The sequence below is a fragment of the Myotis daubentonii genome, chromosome 2 (assembly GCF_963259705.1).
Source record: "Myotis daubentonii chromosome 2, mMyoDau2.1, whole genome shotgun sequence".
Lineage (NCBI taxonomy): Eukaryota > Metazoa > Chordata > Mammalia > Chiroptera > Vespertilionidae > Myotis > Myotis daubentonii.
In genome coordinates, this window is record NC_081841.1 from 160,218,354 (window position 1) to 160,243,944 (window position 25,591).

Below are 25,591 nucleotides of genomic sequence, written 5' to 3' on the forward strand. Positions count from 1 at the left end.
AGGACTCATAGATTAAGTTCTGCTGTTTTTTCAAGAATTCTAAGGCAGAAAGTTTCTAATTAAGGAGCAAGCCAAGAATTACCATGAACATTTCTAGGATTGTTATCCACCAATAGGATCAATACCCTAGAAAACTTTCTGATCCGTGACAGAGTTTTGACTGCTATAGGAAGCCCTAACACTCACTATCCCATAATGACTCGTGTATATGATCTCTCTGATGGAACAGAGGCAAACTGGGTTTTCTCTGTTGATCCAGCTTATCTTGATATAGGGAAGAAAGCTTTCTCTCTCCAAATCCTAAATCTAGAACAGAGTCACTAAAAAATTAAATGAAACTATTTCTTAAAAAACATAAATTCCCTAAACATTTAAAATTCAACAAATTAAAATTGGCTGCATCACTTTGCAGTTTGCCCTAATGGATCAAATGATCCTGTTTATTTTATGGTTGCATTTTACTCAATTTCAATTTCTAACTACATTATTAACATAATACACCATATTGTCCTAAATAAATCCTTAACATTCCATTTGAATGCATCCAGAATTCTGGGTATTATAATCAATATGCCATGAAAAGCAAAACAACTCCCTAAAGATTTGCAATGTGGATAAGCGAATGATGTCATTCCTCACATGAGGCATGTGCTGGTACATCAGGGTTGCCCTCCCACAGACTCTGAAATATCTTTAGATTCTACAAACTTATCTGAGAGACATCCAAGCTGATTGCTACTATCAACTCTTTATCTCTTACGAATCTTTCTCTCTTCACTTTCCTCAATATATTGCAAGGAAGGAAGTCCAGCCAGCAAGAACCATTACCCCAGGCGCCACTGAGGGATTGCCCTGTCATGATACACTCCATCCCCTATCAGGGGCTCCACTTTTGACATCTTTCCCCTTCAAATTCAGAAAAAACCTAAAGTAGTTTGAAAAGCCTTTCCTAAACAATATAGCACTGTCAATACTGTGAGTAGTATTTGGTGTTTGTGCATACAGATTTATTTATACATAAAATTATATATATATGTATATATATAAATTATATGAATATACATATATACAAATACATACACACAGTATTGACAGTTTTTCTTTTTTTAAATCCTCACTCGAAGATATGTTTGGTCTTTTTTTTATTGATTTTAGAGGGAGGAAGGGAGAGAGAGAGAGAGAAACATCCATGTGAGAGAAACATCGATTAGTTGCCTCCCACATGCGCCCTGACCGAAGATCGAACCAGCAACCTTTTGGCATAGGAGATGTTGCTCCAAACAACTGAAGCCATACCAGCCAGGGCCCTGTTTATATGTATAAATTTATATGTGTGTAGATATATAACATACATTTAAATATGTATAACTACATGTATGTACATGTGTACTGTGTGTGAGTGTATGTGTCCATGCCTGCATATTTATTTTTAAAAATACCTTGTAATCTAAGTGAAGGTGAACTGCCAGACATAGCAAGGTGTCACAAGGAAATTCCACTCCATTATTCAATAAGTAATTTAGATGTTAAGTCTCTCAAACAAACAAACAAACAAAATTAAATATGATTATAATACACAAACTTCTAAATGCCTTTTTCCCCATTTTCAAAATTTGAAACATTTGGCAGATCTTTCCTGTCCTGTCCACCAAACTTTTTAACTCTCTATCCAAACTTGCCTAAGCTTTTTTTTTTGGCTCTTATGCTCACTTTCAAAATCAATTATTCTCTCACTCACCTACAAGTTCTCTGCCCCTTTCAGAATAAAGCAGAGCTTTCCTGCTTTTTCACTTCTACTCCCAGCACCACCCTCAAAACGCATCTTCCTCCTTCTATCCAAATTCTGTGTAACCAAGGCCCAGAACAAAAAGAAGCTGGCAGAAAGGAGAAACTATGAATACTTACACCTTAGTATGTTTTCCTGTCCTACATGTATACCAGAGAATACTCTTAAGGTGACATTTTATTATCTGTGTAGAACGGGAAGACTAAGTTTTCATGTCAGTTGGACACGTACACATTCTGAGACTTCACTGCTTGAACTGAAAATGTTGTAAGCAGAATCAAATGTAATCACACATGTTAAAAGACTACAACAATTACCTGTTAATAAACATAGGTCTCACCTGCCCTGTCAATCAATAGCATTTTAACATAAACTCAAGTTTTTTTAGCTTGATACATTTTAAAGTAACTCAAATATTCTAAAAGTACCTTCCCCAGTGACTCAATTATGCACGTATTGAAAACCCATGCATTAAGATTCCTGGATACCAGGTCTTTCAAAGTTATTTCAGTTGTCCTCTATAACCTACTCTTAGAAGGACGGAAGTATCCTCTTGATTTGTTGAAAATCAAAAGAAATATTAAACCTCTATTATCACACGTAGAAGTTTAAAAAAAGAGCTTCAGAATATGTGGACTTCCTATTAGGTGCTTGCAGGACCAATAATTAGAAGTGTGTATTGTTTTTTTTTGTTGTTGTTCTATAATATTTATTGCATGACATTGGTTTATAAGATCATGTAGGTTTCAAGTGTATACTTCTATGTTAGAAGATCTTTATATTGCATTGTGTGCCCACCACCTAAAGTCAATCATCTTCTGTCACCATATATTTGTCTCCCTAGAACAAGGGTGGGCAACCGTTTTTCTGCCAAGGGCCATTTGGATATTTATAGTATCATTCTCAGGCCATACGAAATTATCAACATAAAAATTAGCCTGTTATATTTGATCAAACATTTAATTAACTCACCCCTAATGCCTTGGCAGAGCCAGACTAAATGATTTCGTGGGCATTATACGGCCTGTGGGCCGGACATTTCCCACTCCTGCCTTAGAAGTATGATTTAACTGCACAAAATCTTTTCTTTTAATAGAAAAGTCATATGCTTTGGGAAATGCAAAGAATCTGAAGGATTTCTACTGTTGTATGAAGCTGTTTTTATTTGTATACTGAGTTTCCATTTAAGTGAATGAATTTATTACCTATTTTCAATTGAACTGTTTTCCACTTATACATAAGTTTAAAAGTAATTCAAATTTTCTAAAAGTACCTCCCACAGTGACTAAATAATGCACATACTGAAAACTCACGCAGTAAGATTCCTGGACCCTGTGTCTTTCAAATTTATTTCAGTTTTCCTCTATACCTTCAACCTTCATATTCTGTATACATAGGAAATTACTTTATTCTTGCCCATCTTTGTTTTAAACATTTCACATAAGAACTGAGGGTTAAAATTGTTTGCTTTTTCTTCCCCTCTTCAATGGTGCATGTTGGAAATCCTACAGACATTCTCCTGATGTCATAAATAGATCATTTGTGTATTTCAAGTGCACTATAAAACAGAAGGTGAGAGCTTAGCATCTCTGTATCCATAGAAAAGAGGAGCCAAATCCAGAAACAAGCCAATTATAAAAAAGTTTTGAGAGATTTGATTAACAAAGGTTTTGCCAGTTTTTTTCTCAATAATTCCAATTTCCTAAAAAATCCAAACAGAAATACTGCTCTCACCTCAAGATGATTTCAGCCAGGCATGAGAAAACTAGTGATAGAAATTATAAAAGACAGTTGCTGTTTTGCTAACAAGGTAAACAGTTCACCAGTGGTCCTATAGCTCCAGAGTATTTATGAGTTGCGTCTGCGGCTAAACCAAAAATCACCTGTCAGGTGTTAAAGAAAAGTAAAGTATAGAATTGAGTTATTATTACTAATATTATTTCTACTTTAGAAAACTTAAGTTAAAAGTATAATTTTCTCAATAGTTCATACCGAAGCATGTATTTTTAAATACCACTATGTAAATATTAAGATAAAAATTATTCTCCTTTCCTTTAACTAGATATCTCTCCTCTCTCTCTCTCTCTCTCTCTCTCTCTCTCTCTCTCTCTCTCCATATTTATGAGACAATTCTTTTTCCATCTTAAAAAAATAAATTGTCACCTAAAAAATTACTCACTGGAGTCTTTGTCTTGATTCTTACATTAACATTCATTCAACTTCTGTATATACTCATCTCTGACTGCTAAGGAGAGAAAGGCAGAGGAACGACACTGCCGAAGAGAAATGAGAGATAGGTTAGGAAAACGAGAGGGAAAGTGAGAGAGGAGAATAGCTTGGAAGATTTTATAAAAGTTGCTCATTTATTTTGTTTTGTTCAGGGTAGGGAGATGAATCCCTCTGATAGGGATGGTCTGAAGGTGGATGCTTCGGGCCATCCCTGTCAAAGGTGACAGAATTGGGATTCTGTGTAGCAGTATCTTGACACTATGTCACAGGAACATAAACAGAAAACCTCAGATTCCTAGTCAGGCTGAATACATGTTTTAAAAAGTAATCATGTGTTGAGAACCTACTTTATGCATTGTCGTAGATGCTATGCAAGACTTCAGCTCACCCAAAAAGCCGCTGTTCAAGCTTAAAAAAAAAGTGGGGGGTGGGGAGAGACATCTCTTCAGATGAGTAATTAGAAAAAAATTAGCCTAGAAAACTCATGTGCTAGGGCTCCTGGTGGGCCAGGAGAGCAGAGTTAATATGAACCCCAAGCTCCCCTCTGAGGGCCCTTTATGTGGCGCTCACCCGCCTGCTGCCAGGCTGCCAGAGGGGAACTCAGAACCCAACATCACAGTTTCAATCCCATAGTGAGTCTCATTCTGTGCAAAAGACGTGGAATCTTTGGAGACATCACTTAAATGCCAATTTTCATGCTTCCTCTTCTAAGTTATGGCACTTACAACATCAATATTTTAAACAGTTCAAGTATTTTTTAACTTCTAAATGAGTCATTCACGCTCTTAGCAGAGAAGAGGTAAAATAAAATGTCAATGACTGAAATGTGAATGACTTCTTCAAAGACAGAGTTAAGTGCATTTCTCACGATTCAATGGCAATGTAATTGGCTGAGAACTGGAAATACAATGCTCCACCTGACAATGGGAACTCAGGGGGCTCCACAGGCATTGAAAAGCTTGCTGGAGACAGAGGCCCCCCGCACTGTCAGCATCACACTCACTTCACTCCTCATGCAATTTCCTCATGACTCTCACTGAGTTTTTAAAGGAATCATCTGTGCCATCCAGAATTTACAGGCATCTTCTAATCAATTCAGGTGCTAAAACTCCCTAAGAGTCTCCAGACTGCAGCCCACTGACTCCTCTAAGAAGCCCAGCCCAGCAGCCAGGACAGAGGGTCCCCAGTGGCAAGGCAGACACGTGCAGCCTTCCCTCGCTCCACAGCGAAAGGGAGGTTCTGTGACTTAGGTGGTAGCACCTTAAAGTCAAAGGCTCAGGAACCCTAATGAGCCAGAGCCCAAATTACCTCCCTCTGGATCAGCAGTTTCCAAAATGGTGTAGGCATGAGAATGATGGAGGGAGTTGGCTGAACATACAGGTTGTCTTTTCCTGCTCCCAGAGATTGAGTTGGTAGGTCTGGGGTCAGAACTCAGGAGATGTTGCAGCCATGGTCAGCAGACCACACTTAGAAAAAAGCTGCTTTCCATTCCCCAGGTTCCCAAGTCCTGAGATGGATATATCCTCCTGCCCATTCTACTTGGCTCACAGTTTGATCATTAATGTCATACTAGAACACCTACATTCTCTGGCCATCTCTTAGAAGCAATTATCAAACCATATCACACTTAAGTCAGAATGTAATTGCTCAATTTTCTAATGTGAAAAATGCTGATCACAATACCTGATCTAGTCCACCTACTCCAGGGAATTGATACCAATCACAATGCACAGGGAAGCTCTGAAGCACGCTGAGGACATTTAAAGATGTACATGGGAACTCAGGTATAGCATGGCCAGCTCTTCAAATAATAATTTACATCAGTATATAACAAAGTGTCATTTACTAAAACTTGAATTATACACATAAGGTCATATTTTCAGGGTTCTCCCATGTCTACCTGTTCAATGCTCCCCCTTCAGTTTTGTTTTTTTTTACATGAATAAATAAATAAATAAATAACTGGGAACTATAAAGGAGTTAGAAAAGGATAACTTATTTTGAAAAACTAATCAGACTAAGTCATTCTAACTAATGAAAGACACAAAAGAAATGGTTTGGTTTTAAGCTCATGTGGTTTCTCTGCTTGAATTACCTAAGTAATTGTAGCTATGCAGAATGAGGCTAAATTCACTGCATATCTGTAGTACAGTATGATTTCAGTAAAATGGAGTCTCAAGAATCACAATCACACCATTTTAAGACTCTAACTGAGAATATGACAGAACAGCACTCAAATAACTCTCCAGGCCCATAGAAATAATGGGCCCAAAGTAATGCCATGAATTACTCCCATAGTGTTACACGAATTGTAATGAAATCATATTAGATAAATGAAATGGCATAAAGAATTTGAAAGGGCGTGAAAGATGAAACTCAATTGTCTAACCACTTATCTTTAACACAGCTTTTATGTTAACAAATATCAATAATTCCAAATTTATCTAAATAAATGCTGGAACAGCTGAACAGGCTTGAGAATTCAGTCCCGAAGCAAGATTTGGGGAATAACACACTGAGGAGGTGGAGAAAGGAAACAGAGAAACCCATCATATTACAACTAACAGAGTTCTATTGTCTAAACAAAAGGTTGAATGATACCCTCTTTTACTCTGAAAAATCTGCTCTCAGCCTATTCAACAATAAGCCCCATTCCCACCAATGTTTTTCCACCTTATCTGCACCTACCAAAAATGTTCTTTCATCTTCTTTATACCTCCTCTCAAAACTGAGACATCAAGCCTCAGTTCAATCCCCTTTGCCATCATCAGGCCTACACCTCCGGGTACCAACACTAACATATTCTGGGAATCTTGTCTGTCCACAGCTCTGCTGAAAATCCTAACCTGTATACCTATTGGCACTTGGAATATGTGGGCAATTAAAGTGTTGGAATCCTTGGTTTATAATCTCACAACTGCACTTTATAAGTGATTACATTATGTTCCCAATTTTTCATGTAAAAAATGATCACAATACTTTGTTCCATTTTTTCACTGAATTCATGCAAACATCAAATGATGACATACACTGAAGTCCTCTGAATTATGCAAGGGATACACGAAGATGCAAAATAGTACTCTTGCCCATCGTGTATCTTCAGACTACAAATTCTGAAGAAAGCCAGAAGTACATTTCCAACACAAAGAAAATGCAAGGCTAGAATAGCCAAATCAGATTCAGTCTAAGCAAAAGACAACATTATTTCAATAAGTATTTTTCAGAAAAAAAGTGATAATAAAATATGAGACTATTCTTCAAGACCTGTCAAAAATCAAAATAAATGATTTTCCATGATTGTTTCATTTAGGGTATTTCTAGCATTTGTTCAATGGGAGCTTAGTATCACAGAAAAGCATCACTTTTTTTTAGTTCAATCATAGCTGGTTCTGATACTGAAAAGCTGTGTGATCTTGGATAATTTACTTAACCATTATTAATTATAACTGTTCTCATTGGTGAGGTAGAGATGATCACTACGGGATTACCAGGAGTGTTAGATGAGATAATATAAAAGACCAAGCACATAGAAGTGTTTATAAATGGTACACTCCATGACTATTCTCATTGGGAAATTTAATTTTAATATCAGGATCATCTTCCAAATAAACTGTGAAGCTCCTTCCTATAAGTCAAGATATTGCCTATCTTGATCCCTAACAATCTGCACCATAAATTACTCTTTTGAGACAAAATTAACAAGTAAATGTGCTTGAAATCTAGCTGAGAGTTAATACACATAATGCAATTTGAGGTCAAGTAAGTGTTAAATTAGGTGGGTAGTGATTATATATAGATTCAATAAAAGTGCAGAGAAGAGAAAGATCAATGAGAACACTTTGAGAATACTTTATAGATGAGTGGTTTTTGTCCTGGGACTTGGAGGATAACCATGATCTACATAAACAACAGGAAGAGAGAGTATTAGGTTGAAACAACACCAGCATGATCACTAATATATGTATATTCTACAGGGAATTGGAATTACAATATGGGAAGCTAACGAAGAGTCAATATGATAAAAGATGCCAGGCAATCACAGAGGCCACTACACATATAGACTAACAGGTCGGCTGAGAAGTTTGGGTGAATAATATCAGCTACATAAAGTAGGGTCAGATCATGTAGGTACAACTTCACTTCATTTGAAAACAATGTGCTCTTTCTATCAAAGGCCATAGGTCTCTTATAATACTAAGACATTTTCAAGCATAAAGATGATAATTTATGTAATTCAAAATCTAGAAATATCAATTACTTAGTGACTTCCCCCCCACACACCTATTTCAAATGTTATAGCATAACATTATGCATCATTTTTCCTATAAGAACAAGCAAAAGATATTAATTTAGGATATAGGCCATATTTTGTATCACATATTATTTTGCCTCTTGTAGTTTTCTCATACTTTTTATAAAAGATCATTTTCTAAGAAAATGAAAAATTTCAATGGTGGGAATATAACGTTATGATAATAAAAATGTGAAATAAAATACCTTTTTGTTTGTGTCTAGTTCTTTACATTTAAGGAAAGTTAGTTGTATATGATGAAATTCAGCATTTCTAAGTAAAGTACAAGAATGTAGATCTAACAGCACATTTTAAAATGTGAATTATGGGTAAAACAAGTATATAATAACATAGAATCAAGATATATTATTTCTATTGTGTTAACAGATTGACAGCAGCATTTTTAAATTGATAATGGAATCATATGGAATAGCATAATCTTGAAGCATCATTCATCTTAAATGCTTTTTCAAGATCTATGTAAATAAATGGACATGTTATTATAATTTACATATACAAACTATATCACAAAAAATGGAAAATTCATATTAACAATAACAATTAAAAGAGCAGGTGCTTTCTACTGATTACTTAATACACTGTACTATTCTAAGCATTATGTATATAATTTATTCTAGCTGAATTCTATAACCTTTACTATACCTGAACTTAAATATAGGAAAACATTACACAGCCTTTTCAGGAATATTTCTGTAGTTCAAAAACACTGCACAAAAATGTGAATATACCTCAAGGATAGTAATTCTAAGAGGATAAAAGCACAATCTGTGCTTGTATGTATTTAGAGAATGTCAATGTAGAAATCAGAAGCTATCATGGCAAATAAAATTTGGTGGGAGGATGACGAGAGCAAATGGCACTATATAGTCATGCAATGTGAATGGGAAGAGGCAAGTTTCTCTTTATTGTATGACTTAGCAAAACAATAGACATTAAGGGTTTTGCTATACTTTTGAAATTTATTTATCATATCAAGAATGATGATGATTATGAAAGTCATTTCCCTTTACAAAATAGTTGACTGAAAGAGACTAAAGAAATTTTCAGCAAGATTTGTAAGTTGTTTGATTTTTAAATTGATTTTTAGAGCCAGGGGAAGAAGGAGTGAGAAAGAGAGAAGGGCCGAGAGAAACATCAATTGTAGTTCCACTTATTTTTGCATTAATTGTTGATTAAAAAAATTCTTTTTAATTTTTATTGATTTCAGAGAAGAAGGGAGAGGGAGACAGAGAAACATCAATGATGAGAGACAATCATCGATCAGCTGTCTCCTACACACCCCACAGTGGGTAGCAAACCCACAACCCTGGCATATGCTCTAATGGGGAATCAAACTGTGACCTCCTGGATCATGGACTGACGCTCAAGCACTGAGCCACACTGGCTGGGCCATAGGTTGATTCTTTATGTGCCCTGACCAGGGATTGACCCACAACTTTGGCATATGGAAACGATACTCTAACCAACTAAGCTACCTGGCCAGGGCAAGATTCATAAGATTTATTGAGTACAATGTTGACAGGGGAAAAATATATAGATAAGGAGGTCATACATATGGGCTTGAAAAAAATATCCAAACTCTCCTTAAAATGTGCTAGTAGCCACAGCATTGATCAAGAAAATACTTTGCTACTTTTAGTAAATGAAATAATATATTGCTGATCATTTTTAAATGGTCTGAATATCCATCTTTCTATGAAACAAACCTTGGAGAGACCCCGGAGACTTGTTCTACTACCTTGTTATAACTGACTAAGCCAAAGGAGTTTGGAGGTTTTAAACCCACAGTTGTATTAATTTTTTTTCAAATTGAAAATTTAAAAAGATTACAGCTAAAGTTACAAAAAAACCTTAGAAAAGTTCACTCTTTACCTTACTTTTAAAGAATAAGATTGTCTTATTTAGCAGCAGGAGCTTTAAGACTGAATGATCTCAATCACCATCTTCATTACTTTATCAAAAGAGATATAGTTAGTTATGACAAGAACATGGCAATGAAATTAAAGTTTGGGAGTTGGAAACAGAACTGATCATGGGTACTATGAGTCATCTGAACATCAGAGTTCATTTACAATTAATGAGAAGTGCATATTTCTTTACTTAAAAAATCTCCTGACAATATTTCCTTAAGATAAGAAAAAAGACTGACCAGTGGATCAGAAACAGCTTCATTTTTTCCAAAGGCCACAGAAACAACCACTCAGTAAGACATTAAATTGATGAAACTTGCCACTTGGTTGAATGTGCTTTGGTAACAAAGCATACATACTTCTCAGTGATAACTCTGACATAACTTGTAAAGCAATAAAAAAAAACAACACACCCACTGATGGCATCATTATGTTGTTACATATTTATGAAATTCTGTGTTTTCAAAACACTATTACAGAGAAGTTTTCTAGAAGGTAAATCTAATATGTGATTGTCAACTCTGCTCAACTTGTTGATTTCTGAAACTGATAGACACAGTAAAATAAATTTTTGTCTGTGTAACAACCAAAGAATATTACAAATTTTTACCAATTTTAAATAATTGAAAGCATCATTTTACCTTATGTGGTAAAATATTTTTTAATCCCATGCAATCAAGATAAAAGAGAGATTTTAAGAGTTCTCACTGCAGGCTAATGTGGGCAATGACTTCTGAACCTCTGCAGGTAAATTTGCATTTATTGGAGTATCTATCTATATAAAACCCTAATATGCAAATCGACCGAAGAGCAGAACAACTGGTAGAACAACCGGTTGCTATGATGCACACTGACCACCAGGGGGCAGACGCTCAATGCAGGAGCTATCCCCAGCCTGCAGGCCCCGTTCGGTGGTGGCGGTGGGGGGCAGGGCCGGCGAGCAGGCAGCACCAGGCCAGCCAAGGTAGGTGTGAGCAGGGGCCCTTGATCGCCCTGCAGGTCATCTCCCAGAGGGAGGTGACCGGTGGTGGGGGACAGGGCCAGCAAGCGGGAGGCGCCAGGCCAAGGCAGGTGCAAGTGGGGGCCCCTGATCACCCCGCCGGTCACTCCACAGACTGGCCCTGATGAACACATAATCATAACATTTATCATCTTAACCATTTTACATGCATAGTTCAGTAGTGTTGACTATATTCATAGTTTCTAGAACTTTTTCATCTTGCAAAACTGAAACTCTATATCCATCAAAGAACTTCCCATTTCCCCCTCCACCCAACCCCTAACAACTACCATTCTATTTTCAGTTTCATGATTTTGACTACTCTTAATTCTATCTGTTCGCTTTTAACCTATCTGTATCGTTCTATTTAATGGGAGATGCTTATAGCATAGAGTTTGGTCTTGTTTTTATTCTCAGTCTGACAATCCGACTTTTAATTAAAGTGCTTAAACCATTTGCATTTCACATAGTTATCAACATATTGTGTTTAAATGTGCCATCTTGCTATGTTTTCTATTTCTCCTATCTATGTTCATTTTTCCTTCCTTCCTTTAGGTAAAATTGAGTATTTTTAAAAAAATTTTCCATTTCATCTTCCATTAGTTTATTAACTATATCTGGTTGTGTAATTTCTGTGTGTGGTTGCTCTAGGATTTATAATATGCACCTTTAACTTAACACAGTCTATCTCCAATTAATACCATACCACTTTGCATATACAATAGTATCCTTCATCCATTCTCCTGTCTCTGCTTCTGTTGTTGCTCATTTCATTCAATATATGTTATAAGTTCCATAATACATGTTATTATGTTTGCTTTGAGCAGTTTTAAAAAATGTTTTTATATGTGCCCAGATTATTGACCATTTTGAGTGCTCTTCATTTCCTGTGTAGATGCAAATTTTTATCTAGTGTCCTTTTTCTCCTACCTAAGGAAGTTCTGTCCTGAATTGTGTTGATACCAAGTCTGATTTTTGTTCCTCAGCATGTCAGATATATCCCCCCTTCTCCCCAGGCTGCTTTTAAGTCCACTTTTCAGTACTTGTTTCTAGCAATTTCATTATTATATGCTTAATATGGTTTCTTCTGCTTGGGGCTCATTAAACATCATGGATTTGTGGGTTGATCATTTTTGTCACCTTTGGATAATGTCCAGCCATGATTTATTCAAAAGTTTTCCGACTCCTCCCAATATTCCTAAGCGTCCAACTCTACATGTATTAGACAACTGGAGATATAAGGCACTAAGTCTCTATTCATTTTTGTTTTTAGTTTTTTTTCTCTCTGTCTAATCAATCTGATCAATTTTGATCAATTGGCTGACATTGTGACTTTTACATTACTGAGGGCGTGATCTCATGGTCTTCCTTTAGAGTGCTGGATTTTGTTCTGGAACAGTTATATAATTTTCAGATCAGTTCGATCCTTTCAGGCTTGCTTTGCAGGCTTATCATGGCAAGGGCAAGACCAAACTATGATGGGACTAAGTCAGCCCCATTACTAAGCTCTGACTTTCTGAGAGCTTCACCAAATGCCCCATGTAAGACGAGGTTTCTCCATCATGGTTTGCGTGAACTTTATGTGAGCTCTAAGAAATGTTCAGCTTATTGGTTTCCTCCACACACAGGCAGATCATTACACAGCCAAGCCCTTAAGGGGACCACTTAACAATTTCCAGAGCCCTCTTGTAAACTAAAAATGAGTCGCCTTGACCTCTCCAAATTCGAATCCCTGCTACTGCACTCAGTGTGACTTTTAGCCCTGCCTCACTTCTGCCTCCCTGCTCTGCCTTCAAGCAGTAGCCTGAAGCAATCACGGCATTCACCTCCTTTGGTGCCCTATTCCTAAGGATCACAGTCCATACTGCCTGTTACGTGATATGTAAAAACAACAACAACAAAAAAACACAAACAAACAAAAAAACCCATTCTATATATTTTGCCTGGTTTTCTAGTTGTATATGATGGTTGGTCAATTCCCACAGCAGCTAATCCCTTGTGGTCAGAAGCAAAAGTCCTCCAGGGGTTAAATATGATACTTTTGTGAGGTACTTTATAAACTGTGAGTCACTATGCAAATATTAGCACAAGAAAATACATCTTGATAGAGAGAAAATGAGAAAATACATGCCTAACGGTCCAGATTTCTTTTTTTTCTTTTTTTTATTCTACTGCCAAGGCTAGTAAATGAAGGAGAACATGATCCTGCATAAGCTGAAATCCTGGAAAGGTTAATTTTCCCCAAATCAAAATTCCCAAATTACTCGGCACATAAAATTTCTTTAAGAAGTGTTCCTTTCTACAAAGCATTGACCCTGTAAAAATGCAAATTTTTGCATTTTTGCATTTTCTCTTGGAAAGAATAGCATTTTATATTCTCAATTAATGAGACTGCAGTTAGGACTGCTCATCTGTTGGCACCTTAAACCATTACAGCACAGAGGGTCAGGAGTCTGAATAGTGGGAGGAGGAGAATGAAGTTGAAGAAGAAAGTACATTACTAATGGGAAAGAAGGAGGACAGAATTATCGACTTCAGCGCTTTGCCCAGGGCAGGCCCTGAGGGAAAGGATTTGTCTGCCTGCTATATTTCCCTTGGGTACTATCTGTAATTACTATCACAGCTCATTGATTTTCAATTCATTCTATTAATACATTTATTGGCCATTCTGACATTATTAAAATCAGTCCAACTCTACTTCTGTTGTGGAGGCAATCTCTTCCCTAAAATATGAGTTTTGCAAGTACAGATTTTTTTTTTTAAATGGTCTTCTCATATTAGTGATAACACAGATTCTGCATATGTTGTTCTTTGAAGCCAGGTAGTGACAAGCAAACATTTCACCACAGATCAAAAGATCTCCAGCAGTGGGCCATCAGATAATATTGAATGATAAGCAAATTCATACGCATAAGATAATTCTACCAATTTACTAGCTATGTTGGCTCCTCCTCAGTAGGGGAGGTAATAATGAGGTTCTGTTAAAGGGTAATGCAAGTGGCATTTTTATAATGTCGTTTCTTCTCTGATAAAATCATTAATGTAACTCTCTCTTACCAAGCTTTTACACACAGATGCATATTAAATCTTTGCTAAATTAAACATAATGGCTTACTGAGGAACAGAAAAAGTTAGGTTTGTTATTGGGCTTTTTCCTCTGAAGCTCCTGAATTTTCATGCAAGTGCCTTAAACAAGCATTTTATAGCACATGTCTAGTTTGGTCAACAAAACCTATCTCTATTTTTTAATAAAGTCTAAAGATTGGGGTCTTTTCCAAAATAACACCTATCTCAAAATCCTCTCATTTCTACAATGTGACACTGGCTGTCACAATAAATGGCATCTGAATCAATTGTTATTTATTGAGCCCTCCCTATCTATGAACTCCTCGAACTGGGATGATGAGGAATAAGGAGAAACATAAAGTACAAGCTCTGCTCTTATGGAAGTTACAATAGAGTTGGCTTAAAGGTGCCAGTCAGTTCTCTGTAACACAGAAATGGCCTCATTACCTTGTTAGGAATGTCCTACAGAAGTTACTCTAAGCTGCCTCAGGGGAAAAGATCCTCCCACTAAAGTAGTGGTTCTCAACATTCCTAATGCCGCGACCCTTTAATACAGTTCCTCATGTTGTGGTGACCCCCAATTTCACTGTTACACATTGAACATAATTAAAGCATAGTGATTAATCACAAAAACAATATGTAATTACATATGTGTTTTCCGATGGTCTTAGGCGGCCCCTGTGAAAGGGTCGTTCGACCCCCAAAGGTCACAGCCCACAGGTTGAGAACCGCTGCACTAAAGTTAGGGAGCTCAGAGGGACCTCTGGTCTTACTAGGACTGGTATTTTCTGCTAGTAAGCCATGAAGAATACAAGTGAGCCTATACCTGTCTGTACCATACCTCTACCCTTCCCAGCTATGTGGCTGTGGCAGAGACAATGGGCTCTCTCCCTGAATGAACACAGAGGGGTCTTTTACCACGTAATTACTGACTGCTGGGAGCACTTAAAATCTGCAAAACCACCTCTCTCTCTCTCTCTCTCTCTCTCTCTCTCTCTCTCTCCCCCTCCCCCTTCCCTCCTTCCCTCCCTCATTCTCTCCCTCCTTCCCTGTCCCACTACTGCCACCACTGTCTATCCACAGGCCCAAGGCCCAAGGATCACAGGATCACAGTATGTATACCTGCCTCTGCAAGAGAAGAGAGACAAAGTGAAGCAAGGGCTTCCGCCCTGCTCTGGTCGGTGGGGGGACTCAGGTTGGCTCCCACCTATGGCAGATTCCTTGGGCCTTGGAAAACAGTGAGGGTGACTGAGGAAGGTTTCTTTCATTTCTCCCCATGACAACTCTGCAACTATGATTTTTTAAAAACAGACACTTTTATTTAGAGAGCTCTTTTCTTTTTTTATACATGTTACATAACGAATTTCAAACTTATACAAAATATTAGGCAGAACACTTAAAGGACTCTCGCCTTGTACCCATCACCCAGCTTTGATAATGGTGAAATCATGACCAGTCTTGTTTCTGTCCCCATCCATTCTTCCCTCCATTTATTCTGCAGCAAGTCCCAAACATTTAACCATTTCATCTGTAAATATATCAATAAGCACGTTTAAAGGGTATGAACTCAAAACTCCTTTTTAAAAATTTGTGGCCAAATGCCATTTTCAAACCAAAATCTTAAGTCATGTTTATGCCCATTTAATAATTGATTTCTGGCTTCAGTATTTTGTCTTTCACAAGATTAAATCTAATCAGAATGTAAAGCATATCTCCAGATATACTTAAATAAAAATTCAAATAAGACATAACTCCAACTTGAGATTGTCCTTAAATCTAGTTTTAAATTATGAACTAACACAGATGCTAAAATCTTTACTAAATGCCTTATGAAAACTGCAGCAATGGAAACGGAAGCAACGGAGCCCTTTCTATTCCTGTTTTTTTCTGAAAAGAGGACATTTACTCAGCACCATCATATGCAGAGGCTCTTGGGAGGCTGGGCAGTTCGCAGCCAAGGAGAATAAGCAGACAAAGCCCCACTGTGACCGCCTCGCTAGCACTCTGCTGACCAGGCATCGGAGCTCAGGCCCGTCTCACTTTAGAGTCTATGCATTTCTACTTCCACACACAGGTAGCTTCATTGCAGCAGGATCGTTAAACTCATAATTAGACATCCTTCCTCGCACCCCTTGCCCCTCACCAGAATCAGAGAATGCCAGACTGAGCCTGGGAAGGCCTCCTCTCCCTGCACACAGAAGGACCGAGAGGCCTAGAGATAGGAAGTAACTTCCCAAAGTCATTCAAGCCTGTAAACTGCAGGGCCAGGATAGAATCACGTTTCAAGTCTCAGGGCAGTGCCCTTTCTCTGCACACTGCCTTTGCTCTGTGTGTAATAGTTCCAGGACTCTTCCACCTGCCTCAGTCTTTTCTTAATAACATGTCAGAACATCCAAGGGCTGACAGCACTTGGGAAGTTCTTGTAACAGCAGGACACAAGCACCAAGGTCACAGAGTCATTCTGACACTCCTTGCTGTGGCCCTGAAGTGTATCACCGAGTACATGCCCTTCCCACGGATGGCTTAACAGCACGTACTGACTGTATTACCAACAAGCCTGAAGAAAACTGAAGTCGCATTTCAGGAGACTGCAATAATGATCTCCTTAGGTATCACACAACTAAGGATGCAAGAATCAGAATGTCAAACAGAAGGACGGGACACAGAACTGGGCTCAATCATCTATCATCAATCAGCATATCATCTATCCAGGTCCCATGGATGCAAGGTGAAGACCCGTGCCACCAATAAGAATGTGTATTTCCAATATTTCCAGTTTTTATTTTTATGTTCACAACAAGCCTAATAGGTTGTAGGAGCAGGTTCAAAACTAGTTTTGACTGCTTCCATAGTTTTCATCATGCCAATTGTAATGCCTGGAAAAGTTGAATAACACAAGTATCTACTGAGCACTGACCATCTGCCAGGAACTACCAGAAAAATATAAGAAATAGTTCTTGCCCTTTCAGCGCTTACAACCTGATTGAAGAAACATGACCACATACACAAGCAGAGTGGCTAACCTAGGCCCATTTCAGGCTTTTTCTAACCTCTAAAACATGCGCACAAGGTCCTGGAGGAGCGGGGGGACACGTAGAGACCAGCTGACAGCAGGAGACCTACAGGACTATTTATAGCATGAAGGAGAGAACAAACATGACTTCATGGTACATGGAAACATGAGGTCCACGTAAAGGAACAAATCTCTACAATGCTGCTTGTAGCCTGACAAGCAGACTAACTTTTCTTCCCCAAAAGACTGGAGGTTAATGCCCATGTCCTATAAACAGAGTACCAAAACTAGGTTTCCCGGAATCATTTCAGAATCCAGCCAATATACCAACTTCAGGCTTTCTCATCCATTGTTGTGATCCACAGATGCATTTCTACAACTTTTTGTTCACTGTGATTAACATGTCTCATCTTTTGCCAAAATCATAATCGCAGATGTGATTAATCACACCACTGTTTACATATTCTTATGAAGAAGCAAATTTCAACCAGCCTTAACAGTAAATGAGGAAAGAGTCCTGTAAGACTGAAATAAAAAAATCTTCAGAATTCTAGCACTCCTTATCTAAAAATAGTTCAGAGAATCTGAAATTATATAGTATGTTATCCATCCCTTTATCGACAATGGAAAACTCTAGTAAAGTGACCAAAATGAACTTCTACTAAAATTCCAGATTTTATCTCCAACCTCCAGAAGAGTTGATTTAAAGTATTATAAATGACTAAGTATGAATTATTGAATTCTGTAAGTATGTCTTAATACCTTTTGTTAAACACTGCTGGCTGCTTTTCCTGAAGCTTTAATGTAAAACAGAATGAAATATCTGTTATATATTTTTAAAAGTACACAACAATTTAAGAAAAAGAATAAAATCAAGTTTCTACTTCCCCCTAAAATATAGAATCTAAATTAGGGTTAAAATAGAAATATCAGCTCCATTCACAAGGAGGAAATTTGATTTTAATAAACAAGCATTAAGTACAACCTATGAACCTACAATTTTTCTTTTCCTTATTTGAGGACAGAAAAATACTTCTTATAAATGTGGCATGAGGGTCTTACTCACACTATAAAAACTCTTGGAATATCGGCTTTTGTTTTTTGTGGACCTAAATGTTTCATATAAACCTTTCTTTACCACTGAAAACTAATACTTTAGGGAGAGTAGTATTTAGATATCATTAAAGAATCCCAGGACTGGTGACACTATTACACTATCCTGGCTTTGACTAGTGGCCCAGGTAGTATTTTCTGTGATTTTTTTGCCTTCTACCAACATGTGTGACCTGAATGGATTTACTGGTATTCAGTTGAAGAATACAGGTATTACAAAATACAAAAACAACATTGTGGCCCTGGCTGGTGTGGCTCAGTTGGTTGAGTGTTGTCCCATGCACTGAAAGATCAATGGTTCAATTCCTGGGCAACATGCCCATGTTGCAGCCAGGATCTCAAGTAGGGGGCGGGCAGGAGGCAGCTAATCCATATTTCTCTCTCATTGATGTTTCTAACTCTCTGTTACTCTCCCTTTCTCTCTCTTTAAAAAAAAAAAGAAAAGAAGAAAGTGGAGCCTTTCCCTTGACAGAATGAAAGGCTTGAAAGATAATTGAAAAGAAAATAGCTTGTTTATAACTAAAGATGTTAACCATTTCTCATGCATTGCAAATGATATACCATGTTTTTTGTTACTATTTTACTCTGCTGTTTTACTTTTTGGTTGTATCAAACTTGTGCATTAAATATAATCATATTCTGTTTTAAAAAAGAAGAAGAAAAAAAAAGAAAATAGCTTCACCTTCCTCTTTAAAAAAAACCTCGAAACAAACAAAAACATTGTGAAATATACCATTTTCACTTTTTTATCTGCAGTGGTAAAAAGACTATCTTCTCTGAACGAGATGTCACGGTCAGTATCACTAGTTAAACTTAAATATGGGTTTTGCAGAAACATATTCCATTAAACTGAAGCTAATGCATTTAGATTAAAAAACAAAACAAAACCTGAACTCCAAAAAATAAAACAAATCTTCCTGTGGTTAGGTTAAACAAAAAGGTAAGAACTACTTAGTTTGGAGGCTATAGAGTTTAATTTGATGAGTCAGGAAAGAAAACCCAGGTAAAAACATAGCTTGCTCTGAAGGTTCACCTATACTGAACAAATCTATACTAATAAAAGGGTAATATGCTAATTAGACCAGGTCGATCAGACATCTTCCAGACGTCCGGCTTCCTTCAGGACAAAGCCACGGTGGCGGGGGCCGAGGCAGAGGCGGTTACGGGCGATCAGGCCGGCACAGGGGAGCAAGCAGTCAGGGGCGCAATCAGGCCGGCGGGGGAGGGCAGCTGGGAGCGATCAGGCCAGCAGGGAAGCAGTTAGGCAGCAATCAGGCAGGCAGGCAGGCAGGCAGGCAAGCAAGTGGTTAGGAGCCAGCAGTCCCAGATTGTGAGAGGGATGTCCCAGATTGGAGAGGGTGCAGGCCGGGCTGAGGGATACCCTTCCCATGCACAAATTTCGTGCACTGGGCCTCTAGTAATATTAATAACTGCCACATTCTCTTTGCTGCCACAATCTCTACTGCCTAAGTTGAACTATATGATCCATCACATAATGTCATGCACAGAACTGTGGAGTTGTATTTGGGGTTAACATAGTCCACAGAGTTCATTTCAGAGCTATGACAATCCACACCAAACATAAAGGTGAAATGATGTCCTCCCCATGGCAGTGGTGTGTTTCAGACACAGGCTTACACCGAAGAAGGGGAATGTGTACTGAGATGTCACGCACCCTGCCACATATTGCTCAGGAATGAGGAAGGCACTGGAGAAACCCTGTAAATGCTACCATCCAGATCCATGCCTTCAGATGTCCTCATAGAAATCCTTTTGGTACAAAAGTGTTCCAACCCCTTGAATGTGATCCCAGATGAACTTATACATGCTGATTTTTATAACAGTGAGATTTTATTCATATTCAAATTCTATTTGGATTGTTTTAAAAATGCAAATGTTTAATTTTGATTTTTTGAATAAGTGATACACTAATAAGATTAAGGATTTATGTAATTTATGTGTTGTTGTTTTTTCCGGCATCTGTACTGCCACAGTGGTGGTGGTTTCATAAGATAGGAGGGTAGCGTGCACTCAAATACAGGAGAAATGCTTGTTTGCTTAAATACAAAACGCGGTCAGCGGTGCTGCAAGTGATCGCACTGCCCTTATTGTAATTTTAAATGGTGAAGATATAAATGTTAACAATTGTAAAGTCTCCAACATCCTTTTTAGGAAATCTAGCTGTGCTCTTAAACCTTTATATTTTTAGTGGCCATGAATTAATTCGTCAATTTGGCTATACACTGTTAAATAAGCTTTCTTTTGCTTTTGTGCTCTTTTCAAACTCAGTGACCTCAATTTTATCCACTGTCCTCTCTTCTCATGGCATGAAACAGGATAAACACAAATGTCAAAAGGGAAGTCCACCCAGCAAACAGTAACAGTCCCATACCCCCATGCCGTAATTTCCTAACAAGAAAGAACCAAGCTATTTTGACATTGAGGTTATATTCCCTTTCTATTTTTTTAATACTTCCTTTTCGCTTTGGATTTTTATTAGCTTTTCAAAACATTCACCGATTTAAATAAAGCCATACGGTTCTTAGAAGGTCACTAAAACTTTGTAATTTCAGGAAGTTACCTTTTCCAGATTAGTAATATTTGAGGTTGCAAATGGGTGACAATCAACCATAGCCTCAGGTGATTTTACTCAAGAGAATAAAGCTTAGACACAAGAAAAATCCTGCCAACCTCAGGATGCTCTGGAAATGACTGCCACTGTTATAAAGAGCAGAGGTGGTGGTGATGTCAGAAACTTCTGCTTACCCCTTGTTCAGATTCCAAAAGCTCTGTTTTGACTCTGACTGCCGGCATCCCATCAAGCATTAACATTCTGTTTTCAGAGGTGTTGATATTCTGAGAATCAAAAAGAGAGAGAGGGAAATTCAGCTTTAACGCATTCAAAAGAGGACATCTGTTAGAGCCCGCCTTCATTGTAGTACATTTAGTACCGTTAACCTAATTTTTTAACAATGAAGCATAATTAAATGAGAATATCAGCACAACCAATTATCTGCTCATTCTGAAGTTTCCTTTGAAATAATGGCCAAGAAGTTGAATTAATCAGTCTGCTTCTCTGACCTCAGGGTTGGAGGTCAGACTATAATAAACTGGCGTAAGGAAACCTTACATTATTTTATAGGGAGCTGGGGCAATTCATCACACTTTTGCAAAAGTGAAAGGAAATAGAAGGCAAGATTCTTTCTTCATTACTTCTGGAGGTTGTACTGCATACAAAAATCCATAGAAGAGGAAATAGATAAAAATAGTTTATATAGTCTCAAATTATTGTCTCAGATTATTAAAAACAAAATAATATAGTTCTAGACACATTGAATTTTGGTATTATAGCAATTCTTATCAAATGAAAATTTTAACATATCAACAACCCCAAACATCTTTAAAAACAACTAACATAATAAGTCTTGGATAAGAGTGAATGTTTAATCTGAAGTCATAACTAAAGAATAATCTGGTTTTTGTTACACTCTATGTTAGGCTCAATTAGCCACCTCTTGAAAGGAAAACCTTATTTCTATTGTATTGAATAGCATTTCAAACTCTATTTATAAAAAGATTAAATCAAGGTTATTTTCTAGTCATTTTCACTGCTTTGGGAATTTTCTGAAGTCAATAACCTATGAAGGTAGTCAGAAAGCCTCATATCAGTACTTGCTTAAGGCCAAAATCAAGCTCATGTTTTAAAACATCTTTAGAATGCCAATTTTACCCTTGTATACTGACTAAACTAAAAAATTGAAATGCCTAAATTTGAGTTTTTAGAATGATTCCTTTGTTCAATTATAGAATGTAATCATATGGCACTAAAATGGTGTTATTAAAAGAAAAAGTTTATAATATTTATAAACTGTTTATAAATATTTTTTCCTACCCGGTAATAAAGGTTAATACCATTTCTAAACCTTAGATTTTTAGTCTTTCATATAGTAGTTGCTTTTATATCATATAGTTAAATAAGAACACCATCCACTTCAATAAATCAAAAAAATTAAATGTTTTTATCACCAACAGAGTGCAGTATAGTGAACTCTAATTATTTCTCCTATTTCTTGACTCCTCTTTTTGTTTAAGAAAAATATTCTAAGAAATAAAATGTATGGTATCTCTTATCCCAAATATTTGCTATGAAAAATCAACAAGAAGGAAAAGCAACTTTATCCCAGAGTTAACTAAAGAACATTTTTAAAAATTCCACAGTACTTAGTCTATTAAGTAATAAAAAGAAAATAAATGACTGCTATGTTCTTTTCTTAGAAATGTACAGTATTATTAAAATAGGCAGGATACTGTTTTTTAATCTTTGCTTTTAACTGGTCCATATTTTTAGGGATTTTACATCCTCATAGATAGCTTAGAGCAGAAGGAACTTTGGTAATACTGGCAAGCTCAGTTAATTTGTTCCTAGCTTAAAATCCATTAATGGAGGCTGGTGAGTTGTTTAAATATCAGGCATGGATCTCACATTCTAGTGTGTCACTTGCTTCTGTGGTTGGAAGCAGCCAGCCTGGCTTGCCACCATCCAGTCTCAGGAAAGCCTTCCAGCAAAGACCAGCCTTCAACTCCCCCTGCCTTGCTCAGCAGCCAGGAATCTACAGTATCAAAGCATCCCCTAGCCCTTGGTCGGCAAACTGCAGCTCGCGAGCCACATGCGGCTCTTTGTCCCCTTGAGTATGGCTCTTCCTAAGCCTTAGGAGTACCCTAATTAAGTTAATAACAATGTACTTAGCTATATAGTTTAAGTTTAAAAAATTTGGCTCTCAAAAGAAATTTCAACTGTTGTATTGTTGATATTTGGCTCTGTTGACTAATGAGTTTGCCGACCACTGCTAGGCTGTTTGGTGGGTAGACAATGAAGGATGAGTTGACATTGCTTCCTACCCGGGAGGAGATCCTGTCCAGAGGAAAAGGGAAGAAGATGCTTTGCAAAGGAGGGGAAAAGACAAAGAGCATCCTAGAAAGGCAGGTTTAATGAACTGTTAGAATCTGATTAGAAGCTAATGTCCCTTTTAGTGCTTTGTACCAATTTACAGCTAGTACACTTTAACCATTTCCCTCACTAGCTGGGATAAACTCATTAGTCTAAAAAATGCAAGCTAACCAGAGTCTCTGAGGTTAGAACTGTTAAATCATGAAAATCTGACTAGGTTCATGTTCCACTGAGCACATTTAAATATCACTGTATTTTCATGATAGTTTTCTTTTTATTGTTGTTCTTGAATAAGTCTACATGTGCAAAGACAGGTTATACATTTTAGTTTCATGTAAAAGTGAAAAAATAAAATACATTTTCAAAAAATGTTTAAGAAATTAAGTTTCCCCGGAAATATTTCTCTTTCCATGATTTTTCAGATCATGCACCGCCACACCCATAAATAAACACCATACATAACAATGCTCACCACTAAGGAACCAATCCTTAACTATTAAACTCTTTCAACTAGAGAAGATTCAATCTGTATATATGCCTGAGTGTTAGATTAGAAAAATATATATGAAGCATATTAATCTCTACATTCATGACTCTAACCCTGTTTAGCATAAACATAAGCACTAAGCATCACAACATATTCTAGACCAGTGGTCGGCAAACTGCGGCTCGGCAAACCGTGGCTCGCGAGCCACATGTGGCTCTTTGGCCCCTTGAGCGTGGCTCTTCCCACAAAATACTGGCTCTTCCACAAAATACCGACTTCAATCGCACTGTATGTGTGCACCCACACGTGGTATTTTGTGGAAGAGCTACACTCAAGGAGCCAAAGAGCCACGTGTGGCTCTCGAGCCACGGTTTGCCAACCACGGTTCTAGACCATCCAAAAAGGTAGATAGTTGGACATAGTTGATATAGGAAAACTAAGATGGCGGCATAGATAAACACCGGGAAAATGCCGCCTCCCAAACAATTGAAAAATACCACGAAGGACAGAGCAGACATCATCCAGAACAACAGGAAGGCTGGCTGCGTGTAAATCCTACAACTAGAAGGAAAGAAAAGCACACGGAGAGCCAGAGGAGCTGCGGAGGTGAAGTGCAGAGGTACGGCGACTCGCGCGCGCGCGCGGAAAGCGGGTGGCACCTGAGGACGCGGCTGTCTTTTTGAATCACAAGCTCCCGACTGCTCTGAACTCTGGTTCCGGGAAGTCTCTGGGGACCCAGGACTCATACGGGAAGCTGGACTGTCGGGCAGCAGGCGAACTTGAGGGTGGCTTTCCCTCAGAGGTGCTTGCAGCAACTATCGGGTCACTGAGACCCACGACTCCTTAGGGCTGGGCGGAGAATCAGCCATAGCTCTTTGCTCCGCCCTTTGATTCCCTGAGACCCTGCCCCACCCAGGCTGTGGCAGAGGCTTTTGCATGTGAATGTACCTAACTGCAGCCGAGCAAGGCAGACCCGGAACTTCCAAGAGAAGGCCCAAGGCCCTGCAGTGGCTTGCATTGCTTCACAGCTGAGCCTCTTCCTGGCTCCTGCTGTGTGGCCTCAGGCAGAGGCTGAATTAGCACCTCCTTAGATCCAGGAGCCACTGTACCCAGTGGTCAGAGGGGGACCATCAGATTGCAACTCCTCAGATCCATAAGCGACACACTCAGGGAGCAGACTCAGTGAGCACCAAAGCCCCACTGAAGCAAGTCTTGCCCCAGAAGGGTGTCTTCAGCACAGAAGTTCTCCCACTTCAGACACAGCTGATTCTCACAGCCAATTGGCCTGGAGATCAATTCCTCCCAGAGCTCCTACAACAACCAAGGCACCAAGAGTGCACCAAGAGTGTCCACCTCAGGTAACTGGGGAGGCTGAGCCACTGGGCCCTACAGGACACCTGGTGCGCAGGGCCACTCTATCAACACAGGGAAGCAGCCAAAACGCGGAGACAAAGAAACAGGTCACAAATGGCAGAAATGGAGGAAAGCAAATGACTGGATATAGAGTTCAAGGCCACGTTTATAAGGTTTTTCAAGAATTTTATGGAAACCGCCGATAAATTTAATGAATCCCTCAATAAGTATAGTGAGACCATGGAGGACATGAAAAAGGACCAACTAAAAATTAAGCATACACTGACTGAAATAAAGAATAATTTACAGAGATCCAACAGCAGACAAGAGGATCCCAAGAATCAAGTCAAAGATTTGAAATACAAAGAAACAAA

General features: G+C 38.1%; 1 protein-coding gene across 7 annotated transcripts in view; it reads right to left on the minus strand.

The window, feature by feature from the left end:
- Positions 1-25,591, minus strand: part of KLF12 (KLF transcription factor 12) — a 446,001-nt gene that overhangs the window by 214,746 nt on the left and 205,664 nt on the right. For all 7 annotated transcript variants that reach the window (XM_059684825.1, XM_059684830.1, XM_059684828.1 and 4 more), the window contains one exon: positions 21,196-21,285. In XM_059684825.1, the coding sequence (XP_059540808.1) occupies positions 21,196-21,285 (90 nt within the window). The remainder of the gene's footprint in view (positions 1-21,195; positions 21,286-25,591) is intronic.